Source organism: Parasteatoda tepidariorum, chromosome 4, assembly GCF_982258835.1.
Source record: "Parasteatoda tepidariorum strain Cologne lab strain chromosome 4, Ptep-v5.0, whole genome shotgun sequence".
Classification (NCBI taxonomy): domain Eukaryota; kingdom Metazoa; phylum Arthropoda; class Arachnida; order Araneae; family Theridiidae; genus Parasteatoda; species Parasteatoda tepidariorum.
In genome coordinates, this window is record NC_141758.1 from 103,704,010 (window position 1) to 103,727,343 (window position 23,334).

At 29.2% G+C, this 23,334-nt stretch overlaps 2 protein-coding genes across 2 annotated transcripts; both read left to right on the top strand.

Moving 5' to 3' along the window:
- Positions 1–1,149: 1,149 nt before the first annotated feature.
- LOC107449087 (ADP/ATP translocase 2) lies at positions 1,150–6,644 on the top strand. The gene is made up of 3 exons (XM_016064519.4): positions 1,150–1,487; positions 3,352–3,565; positions 5,636–6,644. Exons 2-3 carry the CDS (start codon positions 3,400–3,402, stop codon positions 6,385–6,387), a joined length of 918 nt encoding a protein of 305 aa, XP_015920005.1. The 5' UTR covers positions 1,150–1,487; positions 3,352–3,399; the 3' UTR covers positions 6,388–6,644.
- An 8,160-nt stretch (positions 6,645–14,804) lies between these two features.
- LOC107449083 (ADP/ATP translocase 3) lies at positions 14,805–23,071 on the top strand. Its single transcript, XM_016064509.5, has 2 exons — positions 14,805–15,006; positions 22,205–23,071. Exons 1-2 carry the CDS (start codon positions 14,838–14,840, stop codon positions 22,945–22,947), a joined length of 912 nt encoding a protein of 303 aa, XP_015919995.1. The 5' UTR covers positions 14,805–14,837; the 3' UTR covers positions 22,948–23,071.
- The last annotated feature ends 263 nt before the right edge of the window (positions 23,072–23,334 follow it).

The following is a 23,334-nucleotide window of genomic DNA, read 5'->3' on the forward strand; positions in this document are numbered from 1 at the left end:
CAAAAATACTATATCGCGATACATCGCTATATCGCGATGCAAAACTGACGATATATCACGATATATAATTTCTAATATCGCCCAGTCCTACTCCTGTTATCAAGTAAAACCCACTTGCATTACTTATAAATAATGAAATAAGCTAAAAAAATTCGTTATTATACTCAATGCATCAGCAATGTAGTATACCATAATTATTTATTAAAAAGGCTCCCAATTTTGTAACTCTTTGTCAAATAGGTCGATAAAAATTTTCTGCATTTTTGTATCAGCAAGCATGATTGTTACGGCAGCTATACAAATCTTCAAACTAGGAAATAAATATGTGTAAATTTTTAGAATAAAAATTATTTAAATATTTACAAAAAAAAAAAACATTTAAAAATTTGACGCACAAAGTTTGAAAGGTAGAAATTATTTGGGTTTGTTACAAATATAGTTCTTTTTATTAGTAATAAAATATAGTTCTATTTATTATATTCTTTTTATTATAAATTTAAGGATTTGCTTTGTTTAAAAGAAATATTAGTATGGAGTGGGTTAAGTTAAGGTGACTGGACGCTCTCTAATTTGATGACAAGAATTTCTCAAAAAATGAAACTTTTTGGAACAATAAATGCCCCCAAATTTGTACCTGGGTGCTAAAATGTCCTTGATAATTTACATATATATAATAGACTCTTTTTTTTATTTTTTTAAATTCTGCGGGATTGCTTTACTTCGCCAATCAAGCTCTCGTTCGCGTCCAGTAATTCGCACATACGAAATTTTCGCCTGCGGTGTAAGTGCTCCTATAATCCTTTTTTATATATATATATATATATAATGCAAAGAAATATTAAAAAGAAGAAATCAGACATCATTGAGTTTTTTTTTTTTTTAATTTCATAAAAAAGATAATTTTGGCGTAGAGAGAGATCTACACCTAACATTAGTCATCAATTTTAAAAAAAAAATTGTTGCGCACATTAATAAATTTTTCCATTGATATATGGGTGTTCTAAAATCGTAAAATATTTCGAGGACGCACCGCTGTAAAAACCGAAACCAAAAATTAAACAGATCAGCGCATTTAAAAGTAAAGTTGAGTTGTTTATAATTTCTTTCATGCCTGTTCACGGAACCTTAAATGTAACAAAAATACGCAGCCAAAAGCGCTTCAAAGTAGATTATTTTCAAAATAAACAAAAAAGACATACATCAGTGATTCTGCTCTTCCTTATCTTATCTGTTTCAAGGGAAAAATAACGTTTTTCTTTTGATATTTAATACCAAAGTGTCAAAAAAATGAGTATTTCAAAAGTTTACAAACCTTGAGCTCATCAGGAATAACCTGTGATTAAAGATTTACAGCTCAATAGATATATAACTGTGATTAAAAAAAACAACTTTAGACATACTTATTTTATTACATAATTCTCTTAGTAAAAGTTCATAATTGAATCCCAGGTTGAATGAAGGAAAATTATTTTCTACTTTTTGACTCAGTAAATAATAATTTTTTTGCTGTATATTCTATTTTATTGTATCTATTATAGTCTGTGCTCAGGAGTGCTGTACTTAAACATTTATTATGGCTGTGATTAAGCTACCTCTGGGCAAACCTCTACGTGTTTTTTTTTTATTTTGTCAGTTTGCCTAATTAAGTGTATTTGGCGATTGTATTTGACGTGACCGATCAAGATATGAATATATCTCCCCCCCCCCTCGAAAGATTTGTTTTACTGGCTAAAATTCAAATAATAAAATAAGTTCTTGTTTTACCCAAGAGTGACTTCCAGTTGATCACCTTCTTAGATGTTTTTCATTAGTTTTTTTTTTTTTTTTTTTTTGATTGCCATTGCTACCTTTGTATAGGGAAATCAGAGTAGGAATATTTCTGTATCCTGTTCTGTTGCGCCAACTAAAATCGCCAAGGTGCCAAATAGATTTTAAACTTGCAATTTTCTTTAAAAAAATGTAGATTTTTGCCCGGGGGATCTACGAGTTATACCTTTCGTGCTCGTCCCTTTCTGTGATGTTTTTGTAGTGTCTCACAGGCCACTGCCCAGAATTTGCCAAGAGTTGGTGACTATTTTGCCACAGATCATGATCCGGAAATCTCACCATCTTAGTGATGATAATTTAAAATATTTTATCTTATAATGAGCGTTGCCGACCTAATTCTGAGCTTGCGACTATCAATGTTCAACTCTGTAGCCTTGCAATTTTGAGCCCTATCTAGAAGACAAGGGAACTCCTGGATCATGACATTATTATTTTCTATGCTCTTATTGACATTTTATTCTCCAAAAACGTTGGTCTAATATTAAAGTAACATAACATTCTTTAGCTATATTAGTCCTTTTTGGAGTTATTCTGTAACAAAATTGGAATTTAGTAAAATCTGCATACTTGATTATTCAAATTGTAATTATACTTTTTATAATTATACCTAGTAATATTCTGAAAGGCAGCTCATGGTATTGTCGAAGATATGATGGAAGCTCAGTTGATTTCATTTAACAAATGTGAAAATGAAAACTTTCTCTTATTTGTTTAATTGCTGGGTAAAAAAAAACTTTACATAAAAAACATTGCATAATCTTAGTTCTATAGTGCTAAACTAATGTAGGTTATACTTTTTGTGTTTAACTCCAATAATCAATCATATGCTTAGATTAAATTGGTTGGTACATTTGAACAGGATCTAGAAATGTGACAAAATTGGTTTTGAACTTTGTAAGCATTAACTTATGTATACATATATACAGACACACATATATATATATATATATATATATATATCAGTGTTCTCCCTTTTTAGAAGAACGGCCCGTCCTGCTTGCACCCTCTTTGCTCTTTTTGAAAAAATAAACCGTCATCCCTTTAAAAAAAACTGCCTTTTTATTCATATTCCATTTTAAAAAAGATTAATTCTCTGTTTAAATAATGATTACACCCAGGTATATTCTCAATTGGTTAAATGTTTGCAAGTATTTATTTTTTTCGGGGGAGGATATTAACAAATTGTTTAAGTGATTTTAAAATTATTTTTTAAATAAAAACTTTTTTATTGAAAAAATGCACTTTTAAATGTTGATTTTCTCATGATTTTTACTTTTAATTATAGAAAGAAGCTTTAAAGTTGTTTATCAATTAATCTTTTTTTTTTTGTTTACTTTTTTTGAAAGAAAAAAGTAATGCATAGATATTGTCTTTTAACATGATTGATTCGATTATTTTATTTGCAATTCTTTTATACTTATTAATTTTATGCTAAGAGCATTTATCTGATGCAATACAATTTGAACACTAGCATTCAAACAAATGCTATACAACTTAATTTTTTTTTATATCTCTACTCTTTAGATCTGAATCATCATAGAAAGACTATCAAAGTGAAGTATTGGAAAGAACATGGCTTCAAAAGAAGGTGACCTTATAACTTTCGTAAAAGATTTCTTTGCTGGAGGCACATCTGCTGTTATTTCCAAAACAGTTGCAGCACCTATCGAGCGAGTGAAATTAATTCTCCAAGTCCAGTATGCATCCCAACAAATTACTTCAAGTAATCGTTACAAAGGTATAACATTGTTAAACAGAAAAGATCAATAATTATTCAGAAAGAAATAAGTGAAGCAATGCATGGAAAAACTTCGAGTTAATTAAAATTTAAGAGTAAATTAAAATTTGTGTTAATGCAATTTGTAAGAAACTTGATGACTGTATTACTTATTTTAGGTGTTTTCTATGTCACAGTTCGTGAGAAAAAAGATGTAGAACAGAAAAAAAAGAGCTTTTTTAAGAGCAACATAACTTAGTCATGTTGTTTAAAGTTGATCTCAGTCATACTCAGGGCCGGATTAACCTATAGGCACACTAGGCACGTGCCTAGGGGCTACAAAATTCAGGGGCCTACGAAAAACTTGGGAGAAAAAAATTTGTTGACAAAAATAATTTAGCTTTAAAAACAACAAGTGTATTTTGCACAAAATTATGAAGATACGAATAAAAATATAATATTTTTCGGTAATAAATTATTTTGCAGAATCTTATGATCTAATATATTACTTTTTTGGATTCAACGAAATCTTGTATTATGCTGTCGAATTCCAAACTACGCAAAATGTCGTATTCAATAGACATAAATGCGAGCGATGTCAAACGATCTTGATTCATTGTTGAACGCAAATTATTTTTTAACAATTTTAATCTGGAGAAAGATCTTTCTCCTTCTGCATTTGATCCAAGAATCGACAAATATATTCTTAATGCAATGTAAACATTAGGAAAAGTATTCTCAAGTTTATCTTTAATTTGAGCCTTCAACATTTCTTGTGCAGATTTATGTTCATACAAATTTGAAAATAGTAAAAATTCATCTACAAAGTTTTCCTCTAAATCGAATAAGTAAATTTTCACCAAATTTTCCGCTTTTAGTTTAATCTCAGATTCTGACAAATTTTTGTGAACAAGAAAACCGAAATTATCGTACAAATTACTGTAAGCTTTACGCCTTTTAGTCATTTCTGAAATTAATACATCTAAAATGGCGTAATACGTTCCGGACAAAAACATTTGTCTTGGATTCTTGGTCACCAAACAATGAATGCAAATCCAATTGTTGACTATAATTTATGATCCTGAAAAATTTATATAAAAAAAACATTGGTCAATTGAAAATGACTAATTTGAAAAAACGTGACTGACATTTTATTAAAATAGTATTAAATCATTTTTTTTTTCTATTAGTAAACATTTAACCTACCTTGCAAATTTATTTAAAAATAATTTCAAAAGATTTACTTTTGACAATGTTAATTTCCTTCACTTAGTTATCATAGTAGTATCATAAAAACTATGAAGCTATTTGTAGTATAAATATTTCTTGTAATTAATCTCACTATCAATTTCGCTGTTTTCTTTGCTGGTTTGTTGTTGTATTGTTGATGTGAAGTGTTTACATAGTTATCGATCGAACTAATCATAATGGTATTATCGATATCAACGGCAATATCAGAAGTATCTTGGTATTGCAGATAAAGTTCGATAAACAAATTTTTAAATTAAAATCCATATTAATAAAAATGTAAAAAAAAATATGCAAGAAAATTTTAGCATATATTTTGAAAAGAGGGAAGGGCCCAAAAACCGCCATGCCTAGGGCCTACGAAAGGTATAATCCGGCTCTGGCCATGCTTCATCATTGTACTCTTTTAATTAAATCTGGATGGTCAGAGTATTTTGTCAATCTGGTAAAGTCATGGAAACGTCAGGAAACTTAGCTAAATGTGTAAGGTTCAAAAAGTCTGATATTTATTTATTTTTCGAAAAAATTGGTAAAAATTTTTTTAAAAATTTATTTTCAACCCTTATTGCACATGTAAGTGTTTTGTAATGTATTATATGTTTAGGAATAAGGCATAACTTAAAAGTAATAAGAAAATTTATGGCACAGGCTATAAAACTCGGAGAAATTTGCCGAAATCAGTAGTCAATCAATTTTTGTTTCGCGTTTGTGACCATCCTGAGAATAGACAAAACTCTAATAGACTGAAACATTGCATTTAAAATATTTCTTTTTTCTCATATTTATTTTTAGTTATTACTTTTATATACATTTTCAATTCCTTTTAATTTCTTTTCTGCTTAGGTATGATTGACGCTTTTGTTAGGATACCTAGAGAACAAGGTTTTCTTAGTTTTTGGAGAGGAAATTTAGTCAACTGTATCAGGTTCTTTCCAACTCAAGCTCTCAACTTTGCCCTTAAAGATAAATATAGGTATATTTTTCTTGAAGGTCTTAATAAAAATACGCAATTTTGGCGATATTTTGCGGGTAATCTTGCTGCTGGTGGTGCAGCTGGAGCTACAACTCTGTTTTTTGTTTATCCGTTAGACTTTGCGAGAACGCGCTTGTCTGTTGACATTGGCAAGGCTGTGGCTGATCGTGAATTTAAAGGTTTAAATGATTGCATCAGAAAGATCTTCAAATCTGATGGCATAGTTGGACTTTACAGAGGTTTTAATGTGTCCATTCAATTTGTTATTATTTACAGAGCTGCTTATTTTGGATTATTTGATACGGCCAAAGAGATATTGCCAAAAAAGGGAAAATCATCCATTTTGATTTCGTTTACCATAGCTATGATTGTGTCCACTATTGCTGGTATAATTTGTTACCCTTTTGATACAGTAAGAAGACGTATGATGATGCAAAGTGGTCGCAATAAAGCTGATTTTATGTATACCAGTACAATGGACTGTTGGAATAAGATAGTTAGGCAAGAAGGCGTTGCTGGTCTTTTTAAAGGTGCTTACTCAAATGTTGTTAGTGGGTTTGGTGCTGCTTTAGTACTTGTTTTGTATGATGAAATAAGGAAAAAACAACCTATGCATTCATAATTTCTAAAAGAGTTTTAATTTAGTTTAGACAACTTTCCTTTATTTTATATGGTAAAAAAAATTTTTTTTTATAACTGTATAACTTGAACCAATTTTTATATCAATTGAAATAATGAAGCTTACATAAATTTTATCCTTGTTAGAGGCCATTTAAATATTACATAAAAACTTAAGACAAGGAAGAGAGACAAATGCAAATTTTAAAATTATTGATTTTAGGGATTAAAAGATATGTGATGGCTCAGGGGATAGAGCGTTCGCCTTCCAATGAGGTGAACTGGGTTTGAATCCCAGCGACAGCTGGTCGACACGAATCTCGCTTCCTGTTTGCCCCAACAACAGTGCCGACATAAAATGTCCTCAGTAGAAGACGGATCATGGGTTACAGTCCCCTTGCCGTCGGACTAACCGTGGGAGGTTTTCGTGATTTTCCTCCCCATGTAATGCTAATGTGGGTTAGTTCCATCGAAAAGTTCTACACAAAGGCAAATTTCTTGCAATACTTGATCCAGAAGTTCCCTAGTCTTCTGGATTGGGTTCAAAATTACATGGCTGCACAGTTAAACATTAGTCTTAAACCTAAAAAATTGGGTCGGCTATTGAATGACAGTTATTAAATAAAATAATTTGTTCATATTATTTTAAAAATTATCGTTCCCAATCAACAATGCAGTAATCATATCATTGGTACTGTTTACCATCATCATATCTTTTAAATGTTCTGTTGAGGAATCATGGCAGTAAATTACATTTGTATAAAAATATTAAGCAGAACATTTACTGTGTCTTGATCTCAAGATTATTGAAATCCTAGTTTCAAATTGTTTCATTAAGAAAATCTTGAGTTTTATTATGAATTTTAATTAAATATTGGTATGAGGAAATAGTTACTAACTAATACTGCATGTTTTTTTATTGTAACAGTAATAAAAAAATTTCCTGCTATTGATTTTAATGTATTATAAATTGTTGAATGCTCTATTAATAAAATCATACTGAAAACAAAACTTTCTTTTTGAAACAAAGTTACTCTGAAATTAGAAATCGTGCATTTTATTTTTCTTTTGTAATGAAATTTCATAATAGTTAGGTAGAGCTAATTAATATTTCTTTTAATTTGTCAATTGCTCTTTTTTAAAAGTAATCTGGTTATGTCTACTGCTTAAAAAATATCTTGATTTCAGAAAAAGAAATTCTTGAGTTTTTTTCTTTGACCCTCTATGATGCCTGGTTGTACATAGTTTAATGTAATAACTGAAAATACATTTTACAAAAAGTATTGAAGTAAAGTATTTTTCATTCTTATTAAATTAAAAATCTTCTACTTCATTATTTTTCTGCATGTTTTTTTTATATTACTGATATTAGAAAATATTTTTATATTAGAGTTTTCAAACTCACATTTTTATATTAAACTATATTTGGAAATAGCTTACTATATTTGTTAGAAATATATAATATTTTTTTGTTTTTATTGTACTTGACAAATCTAGCTTATTTTTATACCATGTTTTTATAGATTGTTATAATTTCTGAATTTTATAATTGTTGTACTGAAGTGAAAAAATTTGCATATATCTGGGCATAAAATTTAATATCAGTAATTAATTAGATACAAAACAATTTGTAAACTTTAAAAAAAAATGCTCTTAAGCAGGGTTTTTTTTTTAAAAAAACTTTTGTGTGTAATATATATTTATTACATTAACTATAATTTTTTTATGCAAGTAATGATTATATATATTAAAACTTTTTATCACTGTTAAAAGAACTGTTGTGTCTATTTTATATATTTATAAATACTCTTCCAAGTTTCTATATTTTCCGCAACATTATTGCTATAACTGTATCAACTAAGACTTTCTTGTCAATGTATCAAGTATAAATGCCGTAAATTTATATAATTTCCTAGTCAAACTTATATTTTAGTGCACATAATAAAATCGTTATACTCTGAATAACTTTTGATCTGATTATCAGATTTTTAAGTACCAAGTTGTCTATTCACAGTTTGAAGAACGCACATGGGCTATGTTAATCATTTATTCCTGGCAATAATTTTAGTTTCAAGGTTAGATACAAAAACTCATTATCTCTAAATAAACTTAAATTTTTTACAATAGATTTGATAGTGTGGTCCCTATAAGTTACTCAAAAGACAGATTAAAAGTTTTAGTTCAAAGTTTATATTAAAGTGTTATTTTTAATTTCGTGTATTTTACTTGAATTTAATAAATTTTTCAAGCTTTTATGGAACTTATTTATCTAAAAATACAAGACAAAAATGACTCTTTTTATTATAAAGTCAAAAAATTCATTTAAAGAATTAGTTCAAATTGTAAAGCATAAACCTTTTAACATCCTTTTAAACGATGTAATTTTTTACTAGAAAGTCTAACATTTAATCAAGCATATTAGGTTAGCACTCTTAATCTAACACATGATAAACACTTTTATTATAATTAATAACCAAAAAAGTTTGAAATTTCAAGGTATAAAACTTTTAGCATTTTCTTGAACAAATTAGATCCCTTAAAAAGTGTAAAAGTTTTATATCTTACAACTCAAGATTTTTTTATATAATTATTAAAAGTAAAAAATTATGATATCCATAAATTATTCCAAAGATGTAATAAAGTATGCAAAAAATAAAATCAATGCTTATCCCTTCTTTCTCGCTTGCATCAAAATAATAGGGCGAAGCTTCTTTCCTCTATCTCATGTCTGTGATATTTCTGGGCTAGCAATCTATTTCTTATGCCTGAAATCATGTTTGTTTCTCAATCTATATACTAGATGGCGGTACTAAACTATTTGTAGTGTGTTTAGAGATAGTTTATTTTAAACTAGATGTTGGCACTCATCAAACATGTGAGCTAACAATTAACCCAAAAATTAAAAATGAATAGATATATATTTATTTTTATGTAATTATCTGAAATGAAAAATAGGCATTTTTATAATGACTCTCTTAGTAATCATGCTACTATTATTTTGAAGGATTAACGTGTTAAAAACTTACTTGACTAAAATATGCTCACCTTATTTTCCAAATTGTAGCTGTCCCCGGTAACCTAAAAAGTAAAAACCACCAAAACATGGTATGCTTAATTGGTTATTATAAAATTGTGCCAATTTTATGATAACCACTTAGTAACTGGAATTAAATATTGCAATAACTAATTAAGTAACCTCTACAATTATTTAAGTAATAATAGTACAATTATTCTGTCAAAAGTTATTCAATGGGTGATATTTTTCATTTTGTGCTGTTTTTGTTAAAAAGCGAAACTACTTACTAGTCAATATTTTTATTCTTCATGTAATTATAAAAATATTTGTGTGCATATATTAAAATGTTTAAATATATTAAAATGAGACATGTTTTATTTTGAACCTTTTCATTCAAATATTCTCACATTTTTATATTCTGTGGCACTATGTACAAATTATTTCCTTCAAGAATTGTTTTAAGTTTATTTTTTTTTAATTTTTTTTTCTATTTCAACGCTTTTCTAAAAAGAAAAGTGAACATATTTTATTTGCGTATGTTGTTGAAAACTTGTTACAGAATTTATTTTTCAATATTTGTGTTTTTTTATTGTTAATAAATTGTTTTTTTCTTAAGTGTTTTTCGTTATTTCATTGGAAAATCTTAAGTTCCCTTTGGATACTGGTATATGATTCTCATGTAGTAGTGTAGAAAAAGGTTAAATAAAAATAAATGAGAATATGCCCGGGTGCTCGGCTGGATCCGAGGCACCTCTTCAGCTGTGTCTCTGTTGCCTCGACCCTCTTCAACATCGACCTCAACTGCTGCCATGACACCCTTTATTCCAAAAAAGTCAGAGATGTGACCAGGGCTGTGCTCCATGCCTTTGGTCCCATTTAACTTGTACTTTTCTGCACTTGTCAGACGACAACAACAAACGAGAATAACCTATACTTATGCGGTGTCCCTAGTTTTCTGAGCTACACGGATGAGTTATGCCACTCCCAGTAATTTTTAATGTTCTTGACTTGATATCATATATTATATTACATTACTATTACATAAATTCTAATTTAATAGTATTAAAATATTATATTTGATTTAATTTTTGAATATGATACTATTTCATTTTAAATTTCAATGGGATCTAGGTAAGCAATTTACAAGTTAAAGGTTACACGGTTTGTAGTTGGCCTAATATTCCTGATAAAAAAAAATATTTTGTTCTGATCTTTAGCTTTTTTCCTGATTTTTGTGTGTCTTTAAATGTTATGGTTTAAAGTGGAGAATTATGGGATCATTCACTAAACTACTTGTATACAAAACTGTTGAGCAACATGTTAATTCTGTTTTAAAATTAATAGTAACTAATTGATGTAGGTTTTTTTTTTTTTTTGGAACAATGCTATTAAAAATTTTATATAATAATCTCAATCTATTATGAGTTGTTCAGTGCTCCAGAAATAAAGTTATGCAAGAAACTGTTAAAACTTTCTGTTATAAAAAAAAGTAATTCTGAAATTAAAAATACTAAATTTTATTATTCGTTTGCAATAAAGCATGCCATTATCTTCTTTTTAATATTTTGCTATAATAAAAGAAATTTTAGCTTAGCTAAACATTAATATAACAATTAAACAATATTTCATAGAATTTAAGTCAAAATTTTATCTTTTCAGAACCTAATTTACAGATATCCTTAGTAGTATATTGGACAAAACTTCTTTGAAATTAAAACATCGAATTTAGTAAAATTTTGCATACATCTTCTAGTTAATATTGATTAGCGGTAGGATGAAATTTTTTCAAAATAAATGGATGTTAAACTGTTTTGGCAAAGTCGTATAGAATTGGAGCAAAAAAATTATTTTTGGTAAGGTTTAGACTGTGTCCTATATAATAAGTTATACTCGAAAAGAAATCCTTTGTTCAAACTCTAGTCAATTCCATCTTGAAAAAGTATGCAACATGTCTCTGCATTCGTTTTGAGAAATCATGTCTACTGACTTCAAAACAACTAGAAAACTCTTCATTTTCCGCACTTGGCATGTGGATTCTAAAAAAGGAGAATTTTTATTGTCCTCGCTCTTCTCTTAGAACTTTGAGTAAATATTTGTTACATGTTGCAATACATAAAATAAAAATACAATTTTAAAAAAATGGATTTTTGAGATTCAAAACGGCATGACCCCACATTTGAAATGGCATGCTTGAATTGGTTTTGTCAAGTTTGAAATTTGTATGATATATAATGATATGACAAGAAAGATATTGAAAATTATATTATTTCGCAGAAAGGTAAGACCCAATAATCTCAATTTTTAAAAAAATGAAAATTATGAATTTATGATTTTTTTCTAAAATTCTTGCAGTGTTCCTGGAAATCAAAAATATCCCAGTAACATTTGCAAATATTAAATTTTAAGCAAATAATTTAGAAAGCTGTGGCACTGGAAAATAAAAAAACTTTTAAACACGAGGTTACATTTTTTGTGTAGGAACTTTCATCTCTATATGCTCTTGTTCAATGTAATGTAATTCCCCCTGTGATTCCAGAACCAGAAAAGTCCATGCCCATTTAGGCAGTTGGGGAGCAGAGGTAGTGATAAGGGTCCCCCATAAAATGGATTTTTTGAAGATAAATTTTAAAAAATTAAGAAAATGATTTTCTTTTTAAATCAATTTCAAATATATATTTTAATTTTTTCAAAATTTTATGATTATTTTTTATTTCTAATTTAACAAAATTAAGTAAAATTTAATTTATTCTTATTTTGGATATGCTTTCTTAAATTAAAAGATATATAAATACTTTTATATTTGAATAAATAAAAAATATACGAAAAAAACAACTTAATCGAAGGGCCCCAAAAATTTGAATGGAATAGGGCCCCGCATACGCTTAATCCGACCCTGAGCAGAAGCATACCTAGGGAAAAGAGTCCCTGTGACAAATCTTGAAATGGTTGACCTTTAAAAAACTTATTTTCGATTGCTTTTTTTTTTCTTTGGAAGATGCAAAATTGAGGCATTATTTGAACTATTGTGTAATCATCTTGGCTTTAAGACCAGGTGATTACTACCACTTTCAAAAATGTGGAAACGTCGCACATGCACCATTTCTTTTTCTGATCATCAATAAGGATGATCCCAGACCATTGTCAGTATAGCCCATTAGCCAAAGAGGAGTAGGGGAAGAGTTACCATTTTGGGTTTGAAAACTTATGTTTTTTTGAAATTGAAAAAATTGCTCCTAATGATGCTGCAATCTAGTAATAATTATGAAACATTAACGTTTCTTTCTTTAAAGAGTATCATATATGAAACTCACTTTTTATACAATTAAAATAATTTTGCCTTTTTTGAGAGAAAAAAAAGTTGCAAAATATTGAAAAAAGGAGTTTTAAAATAAATCCTTTACGATAAGGAGAAGTAACTCTGAAATCGTGAAACGAAAGATTAAATAATCGCAACTATAACTTTCCCAAAATAATCATAACTATACTTTTTCTACAAGTTATTATAAGTGCACGCTTAGGGAAAGACCTTTTTATTTTAATAAGATTATGTTCTTATTTGAAAACAGATTATTTGTGATTAGGAAAATAAATTTTATTTACTTTTTTTTAAAGTATTAACCTGCATTTTTAGTCAAACAGAAAGTACAATACATGATGGAATTTTTTTTTTTTTTTTTAAATTTAAAAATGCCTAACAGAGACAAAAATATAATTGTTTTAAATATCTTAAATTCAACTCTATCCTATATCTCATTAAAGTTCATGTGGTGTTATATTACATTAATTTATATAAAATATTGTAAGCAAAGTAGTAACAAAAATTCATTTAAAAAAAGTTTTACAAATAATGATTAGTTGAAACTGGATTGGTTAGATTAAAAAATATGATAGATAAAGAATAAAGCCACAATAGGTTACTATATGGGTGTTTTACTAGAATAAGTCATTGCTAAATGTATTTTTCGTTTTATTGAACTGAAAAATTAACAGCAATTGTTAATGCAAGGTTAAAACGGTTCATTTTTCAAATCATAGATGGCAATAAAAATATAAATAAATTTTAAGTAAGTGTTTAATACTTGAAGTTTAAGTTTAAAATGTCCCGCAGTGGACTGATCGTTCAGACACGGTTCCCAGCAGATCACCGAAGTCAAGCATCACTGGCTACGGTCAGTGTGTGGTTGGGTGACCACTTGGATCAGTCTGCGTAGGGACCGAGGGTGTGCGGTATTGGTCCTTGCTAAACTGTGCTGCCGTAAAGTGCTCGACTTCGCGCGCAGGTCGTCGGGCTACCGAAGCGGGGATCAAAATTGTGATGGCATGTCTTCGGATCATCCTCCGGGATGTTTCCCAGACCGTCGCCAATAGCCCATTGTGCAGCTCTATTGCGACGTAAATTAACAACAGCAACAAGTTTAAAATGTGCATTAAAAGATAGCACGAAATGCTTCCTTGTCACTGCTGGGAATCGAACCCCCGACCTCTAGATGAGTATTTAACTCTAGATAAACTAGCCATGCAATAGTTTCTGAAACATTTCACATGGCAGTTGAATGCTTCCCAAAAGCGCGCATGCGAATGTTTAGAAATTACATGTGATGAGATAAACTGCACGCGCATGCACGAATCTCATTGACGTACGATCGCATATGAGAATCGTATGTAATGAAAATTCTTAACTGGAATAGCCCATCACAAATAAACATCATGAGTCAAAACTAAGGTAATAAAATTCTTTTCTCTGCACATGAAAAATTCGGAAACGCGAATTCGGATGGGGAAACATATTTATTACCAAGATAAAGTCACATCGCAGCACCCTCCAATTCGTATCCGGAAATTTTTTGCATACAGTGTGAATGGTCCTTTTCCTCAGCCAGTCTTTCCAAGTATTTTAAAACTTTTTTAAGTTGAAGAAAATGGCATCGATAACTTTTATTTCAGGTTACTAGATTTTGAGATTTATTGCCAAAAGTTAATCTCTGCTTTAAATGCATATGTGTTTATTAATAAAAATTCAATTTTTTCATTTTTTTGCAAAGCCAAGCAAACCAATATATTTTGATTTACAAGAACAGCTTACAAATTTTTTTATGATCGAGCTTTAAAATAGTTTAATGTTATTCCATTGGCAATGTTTATTTCGTGAAATCATCGCCAATGTGACAAGCACTATAATTCAGAATAAAACTGAATTTATCCCATTATGCAAATTATCCTTTGCATATTAATCCTCACTCTCATTACTAATCTTACTTGAAGTCTTAAAATTAACTTTAAGTTTTATAAAGATTGATTTAAATATATTTATAAACTTTATATTTTTATCTAGGGTTGCTTTTTTGGCGAGTTTGTTTACATAAATAAAACCGGCTAAGCGTCTTTCACTCTTTCCTTCTTTCACGTGAATCACCGGCGTGTAACATTCTATCAGAAACATGTCTACTTCCAAAGGGTTTGATCCCGTTTCTTTTGCTAAAGATTTTGTTGCTGGTGGTGTAGCTGCTGCTATTTCAAAAACAGCTGTAGCTCCAATTGAACGAGTAAAATTATTACTGCAAGTACAACATGCATCCAAACAAATTACTGCTGATATGCAGTATAAAGGTATACATCTATTTCTTAACTTATATTAATTAGTTTGACCTCCGCCATATTGGTTTAATTCTTTAGTGTTAAGTTTATCTGTTAATGCATTGTATTTATAACTTCGGTCACTTTTCGTTCATAAAAATTCTTTTGTTAGCTAACCTCTTTTTTGCGGTTGTTTAACCCGCGAAGTTAGGCCTAAGTTGTTAAAGGGGTTAAAATTATAGATATATCATTATTTTGGTTCTAAAAATTTTATCTTTTATTAGCATGCAATTGATATGTATGTTTTATAATTGTTATATATACACTAATATGATATGCGAATATTCATGTGTCTGTTAAATTGACACGTGTACATAAATGAATGGTATCTAATTTGAATGTACTCAAGGTCAAAGTAGCTGATACGGAAAAAAAGAATTATTTTTGATTGAATGCTTGCATCTATAACTATTAATGTTATCCCTCCAAATCTTTTTCGAATTAATAATGTGCTCAAAAAGTATCTTTTTACCTGCCTGTGGAAGGGAGGGGTGTGTTATTTGTAAAAAAAATATGACTGTGTCTATTAATGACCTACTTGTGTCTCTTAATGTGTCTAAACTAAGATAATATTAATTCTTAACAATATTTTTCTTTATGTATAACATTTACTTGGATCTACTGTGTCTTATGATTCTTTCAATTAGAACTAGAACAGTACTTTTTTAGTAGTAGTCTAATTTTATTGTATTGTAATTCCACCAATATTTTGCTGATATAATGGGATATAAAATGCAATTTTGGTCAGATTTTGCAGGAATTCAAATTGTTGGCCTGTAAATTTTATTTTATAATTTACTAGCTGAAGGAATATGTGATTTCCTGAACTCTTGATTTGGGAAGAAAATGTCTTGCATCGTTCCTGCAAATGAGAGAATAGTGAAAATCTGGAATTATTAGTTATTTTTTTTTATTTTGACTCTTAAAATCAAAGAAGGTAGTTATTTTAATAAAAGAACCTAGAAAATAAGGATCATCTCTGCGAGTCAAGACTAGTATTAGGCCAATTTGTTTATTTTAGGATTGTTGGGTTTCAACATATTTAATATTTGAGACAGTGTTTTCACTACTGCGCGAGAACGCGAGAATCTCGCATATTTTTTTTCTTTTCTCGCATTAAAAAATGATTACCGCGAGAAATTCGCGTATTCTATAAATCAATTTCAAAATTCGCGAATTTCTCACATTTTGAAAAAAGCTTCGAATTACGCCAATTAGAATAAAATCCATTTCACTTTTCTTCCTGGATCTTTCATTATTTTCAACATTTGCCCCGTTATCTAGATTCCCTATTTACCAGTATTGTTCAGAACTTTTTCGAACAACAGAGCACAACCCCTCCGAACCACGGAACCCCTTTCAGAACACATTTCTCTGCAACCACGTGTTTACCGCAGGTAAGGTTTTTTCATGTAAGACGTTCAAATTTTTTATGCACTAATGTAAGATGGACAAATACCTAGTAAAGGCAAAATCTTCTATGATGATGCATCAAGAATATTCAATGCTTTAAAAAATAGAAGACGTTAAAAATGCATTATAATGAGAGAAATTTTTTTCTTCAAGTCTATTTGTATTTTTTCAGTTTTTAGAAATCTCACTTAACTTTCTGAAATCTCACCCTGTTTTTGAGAAAGGATGAGAAATTCTCACCCATTTTTTTTCTATGATGAAAACACTGTTGAGACATCACTTGTATTTGTTAATATCATGATTAATGTTCACAAAATTTGATATCAAACATCTTTATTCAGATAAATCTGATTTTAAAGTTCACATTTTGAATCTTATTCACGTAATTTAAAAATTTGTAGATAGTGAATCTTAAATGATTTTGATTCATATTAATGAGTTTAACATCTAATGTCACTATCTGTAGTGGTTTTTTTTAAGATTTATTTCAAGTAATCTACACATGATTAAAAGTTAATGGAGATTCATATTCATGTGCTTTAAGAGTCGTGCATCACGATTTGTGTTTTCGCCTTCTTAAAATTCAATATCGTGATTCATATTACTGTGATTTTTATAATCTGATGATTTTATAATCTTTCAAAAAAATGAACGAAAAAACATAATTTCTAGAGTGATTATCTTATAAACTTCTGTGGTTTGAGAATTTTTATTAATTATTTTGTTTATTTAATCAGTTTAAAATTCTAGCTGAATCAAGCGAGTCACAGGCAAATTTTTTTTATTCCGAAATGAGAACAGAAAAATCTCTTGTTCTTTTACTTTCTGATGAACAAGAAAAGTATCTTTAGAATATAATTCTGCAGGAAAAAGATAATTATTTGCTTTTGTATTTTATAGCTTTTTTTATTGCTTTAACTTTTTCTTTGCTCTGTTTTTTAAATTTAAAACCTATAACTATAAAGATGCAGAGTATGATTTTGGTTATACCTATCATTTCGATTAATGTTATTATAATGCTTTAAATTTATTGTTGGAAAAAACAATTGCAACAGTAATTTTGTTAAGTTGTGAATTACCCTGTACCCTGTATTTTAACACCAAAGGGATGAATTATAACATTGCTTTCCCTTCATGCATTTGCTAGAAGTATATTAAATTGGGTTTTAAGATTTAGCATTGCCTCTTCCAAAAAACTTTAAATAATGTTACTGTAATTTTTAATTTCTTTGAACATATTTTTTATGGATAGTTCCTATTTAATTAAAATTTGTACTGAAATTTCTGTCTTTAATGATGTTAAACCATGTTCAACTATTGAGCTAAATGAAAATATTATTCAGCTGAGAAAAGACAGTTATTTCTTTAATTTTTTTTCTCATATGGTATGAAATCTATTTTTTTTTTGTTTTTTTCCTTTAAATAAAATTTACTCCTTAAATTTTATTTTAAAACTCATAGTGAGTTTTTTCCCCTTTATTTTTAATGAAAACCTTTTATATTAAAATGATATTTTCTTATAAAATTAGTTTATTAACTGTATTAGGTTTATTGCTGCTATATTTATTAAAGTATCTTTTTAATTACATGCAAAAATCAATTAGCCTAAAATTATCATGCATTGTCTTTGTACTGAAAAATATGTGCTGATGTATGATGTTTAACCATGTTCAACTATTGAAATTATTTATGAAAATAATATTTTGCTGAAAATTGGCAGATTTACTTCACATTTTTATTTTAGAAATAAGGTTTTTGTATATGTTTATGTATATATGGTGAGTAAAATTTCAAATGTTAATTTACGCAAATATCTTCATGTTATAAAATTTTTTTGAAATTAGTATAAAAATTAGTTCGACTATATTGAAATGTTCACTTTCCTGTTTTCTTTTTATTTTTAATTAATGGTTCTCTGCCTTTAAATTCAAGTTGGTGCAATTCTATCATTTACAAAAGTCTTATATTTAATTGGCAGGCTTTAAAAGCATACTATAATTTAGTTGTAAAGTTGAAACTGTGTTTCTTTTTCAGGTGGATTGGGTTCTCTTATAAGTGATTAAAATATTTTTATTTTTTCAAAAAAGGCCGGGGCTGATTGTGCTCCGGAAAAATCCGGATTTTTTGCTAACCGTGATCCGGAAGTTACCGGATATCGAAGGTTCAGACATATCAAAAAATCATTGATTACAAAAGTTTCCGGAAATCAGATTTTCAAAGGTTAATTTTTCAATCAGAGGTTTTAAAAGTTTCAATTTTCAAATCTTAAAACAGTTTATATTATTTGTAAGGGAGAGAGAGAGCCAGATACTTTAAGCTTATATTCAAGATTAATATTCATTTTTTATCAGTAAATAGTTATTATAATCATAAACTCAAGAAAGAAAGACATGTTTCTAAATTTCAATTACTTCTCCAGGTCCACATAGGTATGTGTAAAAATTTAAATATATTTTAAGTAAACTTAGAAATATTGAGAAAAAGGAAAGAACCTTGTTTAAATTTTTTTCGATTGAAACTTTTTTCTTTTTTTGCGCAAGAAATTTTCCCGAATTTTGACTTGAGCTCGTAATCACCCCTGAAAAAGGCTTAAATTTTTCTTCTTCATAATTTTCAGTTTATATTATAGAAAAAAGCTTTCAATTTGTTTATCAATTAATAATTTCATTTATTTTTTATAAACTACAATTTTTTCTCTTATTTTGATAATGTGTGAGAATTACTTTTTGAAAAATAAAGTAGTGGAAGAGGGTAAAGGGTCAAATTTAGTTATAACAAAATACCGAGTTCTCCCTAGGATTAAAAAAAGGGCAGGGTGCTTCCTCGCAGAAAAAGGCGCTTACACCGTAAAAATTTATCAATATGTAATTTCTTGTAATAGCTGAATTTGATCAATACTAATTTAATAATCTGCTACCATTTTATGTGTATATATTCTGAATAAGAGAGAAATTAGTACAGGGTGAGAGTGCTTAATTTTCCCTTTTCGAAAAGGAGTTTTTTTCTTTACTATTTCGATTTTCGCCTCGTATAATGCAAAAGCGTACTTTTCACATTGTTCTGGTCAACGTTTTCACAATTCATTCATCCACTCAATTCATTCAATTGCGTACCGACAGTCCACACCGCATGCAAGAGCCACTCATTTTACATGTTTGATGAAATACTTGCGGGTCCGCATGTGCGTCTACTGAGCTGGGTTCAGTGAGATTATTGCACTTTCATGTGCAACTCTACTGCATTTTGTAAGATATTCTCAATTTCAGGCTTCATTTTCCCCCCTCTGATATCGAATCGAAAAATCTCATTTTATAATGGCTAATAAAACCAGGAAAAGAGTTCTTTGTCAGAAACTAGCTATTTTATCATGATCATGTAAAGTCTTTGAAAATTAATTTGCATGTTAATGTATGTAGTGCTTAAAAATCTTTTTTGAGTGCTTGAAAAGTACTTAAAAGGTGCTTATTTTTTGTTGAAAGATTTGGATACGCACTCTGTAGTAGTTTATGAATAATAATTCAAAACATGCTGTAAAACAATCTGCGCATACATTTAGAAAATTAAAAATTTATATATAGATAGAAAATTTGAAATCTGATAGAAATGTAATTTTATCAAAATGCATAAAACTATCTTTTATCATTTTTACATTTGATTGACCAGACGGCAGCAGATCCAGAGTGGACATTTTAAATTTCTTAACTTCTGTCTTACATCGTGACCAGGTTTAAATGATGTTCAAACATGTTAGACTTTTGAAAGTTAATGAAAACAAATTTTGTTCTGATACTTGGGTTGGATGTAAGATGAATTTTATAAGTAAATTTGATTTGTCCCCATTTTTAGTAATTTTTACTGAGCGCATTTTCTGAGAATTGGCTCAGCGCTAGTGTTAAACTCTTGATAAATACAATCAGTTTTAAATAAAATATGTTTCTTAGTTGCAACAATTAAAAACCTAATATGTTCGAAGTCAATTTGGTTTATTACTCCATAGATTTCTTTTTTTTGTAATAGTGCTTATGGGTCTAAAATCATTTAATACTTATTTTATTAACAATTGGTTTAATTGATAAACAATAAATTGGCTATAATTCTTTATGGCTCTAACCAAACTAAAGATAGAAGTCAAACTGAGACAGGCATGATTATTAGATTTTATTACTCTTGTTGATGTTTAATATTTGGTAGTATTTGTTTATTAAATATCTAAACTATAGTACTTGCTGCAGAGCAAGTCAATGTCATTTATATTTTTAGTCTAGATTTAATTTTGAATTTAGTGTTTATATAATCCAAGCCTGATGATGTTTTAAAAACGTGTTAGACTTTTGAATGTCAGTGAAATGGAATTTTATATCTGATGCTTGGATTAATATAAATTAAGTTGGAACAATTTTTTTAATAAAAAGCCTATTTTTTTTTAAAATAAAAAATATATAAATGGTTGAGACATTCCTGTCATAAAAGGAAATGAAATGCTTGGCTAATTTTTATACTTGGCTTCATACCTATGTTAACACTATTCACAAATTTTTTTTACTATTACTGAAAAAGAAAAGCCCCTCTTCAAAACAAAGTTTGTCTTAATTCCTGGGTGAAAAAATATGTCTTTTTCTTACTAATACAAACTTGATTTAAAATTGCATTCACATAGCTTACAATCACATCGTGATTCCTATTTACACTATTTTATGTCGAATGTTCACGAAATTTAGATTTCTTTTTTACCATGCCTATTTTTGCCGCATATTATGCAAAAGCATGCTTTACCCATTGTTCTATTCAGCGTTTTCACAATTCATTCAACCACAATTGGCGTACAGTCTGTCCATAGCGTATGAAAGCGCCAATCATGTTTGATAAAATACTTGTGGCAAATCTCTAGCACTAATGTCTTTCAGCAAGATACTTTTAATAATAACAAACATATATAATTTTTTTTTTCTTCAATAAAACATATAATTTTTTATTCTAATATTATGTGTGATATTCTTGCATTTTATTGGGGATGGGCGCACAAATTATTTCCTTCACATTTTGTAAATAATCATTACAATAAAATATAAAAATTAAGAATCCTGAAATTCATTGTAGTAATTGTCCAAAAAAAGATCAGACTCCTCGTTGCATGTTTCGTTTCGAGATTGAAATATGTCAGGGTATTTTTAAGCAGTGTGATAATAAATATCAGTAACTGTTGCAAATACAATCTAAACATTACATGGGTTTACAATACTATTGGTGTAAATTGAGCTCATCAAAGTGATTATCTAAATGTTCAAATGTTATGTGTAAATTACTGCAAGAACTTTGTAATGCCATTGGGTAGGTGTATATATATTTATAAATTCAGAAATTATATTATGAAATTAAGTAATGGAATGCCAAGGGTACTAACTCTTTTGAGATAAGATATAATAACAAGGCAGAGAATTAGAACTTTAATTCTATTTTATATTTTGCTGTTACTTTAAAAGGATAATCACGGGATAATTTTAATAAGATATGCTTTATAAGCTTTGGAATGGTTTAAATTTCCCCAGTGTGCATGTTAACTTTAAATTGGGTTTACTGTGAACTACGTGATTTTTCCACAAAGCTGAGTTACAGCACTCACAATTTCTTTTTTAGTATATGAAATGGTGAAAAACTTGTTTATACATGTTATGTATTTAGGAGTTTTTATTTTTTTAAATTTTACTTTTTGTATTACTTAGTTAATTGTTTTGTAAAATGAAATTTCTTTTTATTCTAGGTATGGTTGACTGCTTCGTTAGAATACCAAAGGAACAAGGTTTTCTGAGTTTCTGGCGAGGTAATTTGGCCAATGTGATCAGGTATTTCCCTACTCAAGCTCTGAACTTTGCCTTCAAGGATAAGTACAAACAGGTCTTCCTTGGTGGAGTTGACAAGAGGACACAATTTGGGCGATACTTCTTGGGTAATCTTGCCTCTGGTGGTGCTGCTGGTGCTACTTCACTTTGCTTTGTGTACCCCCTCGATTTCGCCAGGACTCGCCTAGCCGCTGACATCGGTAAGGCTGGCGCTGAACGTGAGTTCAATGGACTGGGTAACTGTCTGGCTAAGATTTTCAGATCTGATGGACTTGCTGGATTGTACAGAGGATTCAATGTATCTGTCCAAGGCATCATCATCTACAGAGCTGCTTACTTTGGATTCTTTGACACAGCTAAAGGAATGTTGCCCGACCCTAAGAACACACCAATCTTAATCTCTTGGGCCATCGCTCAAACAGTTACAACTGTTGCTGGAATCATCTCCTATCCATTTGACACAGTCAGGAGGCGTATGATGATGCAGAGTGGACGTGCAAAGGGTGATCTTATGTACAAGGGTACAATTGATTGTTGGAGCAAGATTGCCAAGCAGGAAGGTGGCGCTGCCTTCTTTAAAGGTGCCTTCTCTAATGTACTTAGAGGAACCGGAGGAGCTCTTGTGCTTGTTTTGTACGATGAAATTAAAAATTTCATCTTTTGAGCTGACTGTTATCTAGGGTAAAATTATTTTTAAGGCTAAGTTATGTTTAAATATTCCATCCCATGCATTCCTTGCACATTGACCAATTTTCATACTCAGTTTAAATAAATGTATTTTCATACTACTTTGCTCTTTTGTTATTTATTGTCTCTCTGTAATGTTTTGGAGTTGTCCTCAAAATGTGCTAGCCAAAATAGTGGGAGAGCTTTTTACTGCTTCCTTTTGTGTTTCACTTAGTAATATTCTTTCAAATAGTTCAATGCTGGAATTTGGAAAGTTTCAAAATTGAAGAGTGTGGTTTTAATTTAATACTTGTTGCATCAAACTTCCATTCCCATTTAATTTTAGGCTAACATATTTGTGGACGACTTTCTAGTTCTTCATACT

Coding starts and splice junctions, on each gene's coding strand:
- LOC107449087 (XM_016064519.4), top strand. CDS start 3,400: ATGGCTTCAAAAGAAGGTGACCTTATAACTTTCGTAAAAGATTTCTTT. Junction 3,566..5,635: donor TTCAAGTAATCGTTACAAAG/GTATAACATTGT, acceptor TTTTCTGCTTAG/GTATGATTGACGCTTTTGTT.
- LOC107449083 (XM_016064509.5), top strand. CDS start 14,838: ATGTCTACTTCCAAAGGGTTTGATCCCGTTTCTTTTGCTAAAGATTTT. Junction 15,007..22,204: donor TGCTGATATGCAGTATAAAG/GTATACATCTAT, acceptor TTTTTATTCTAG/GTATGGTTGACTGCTTCGTT.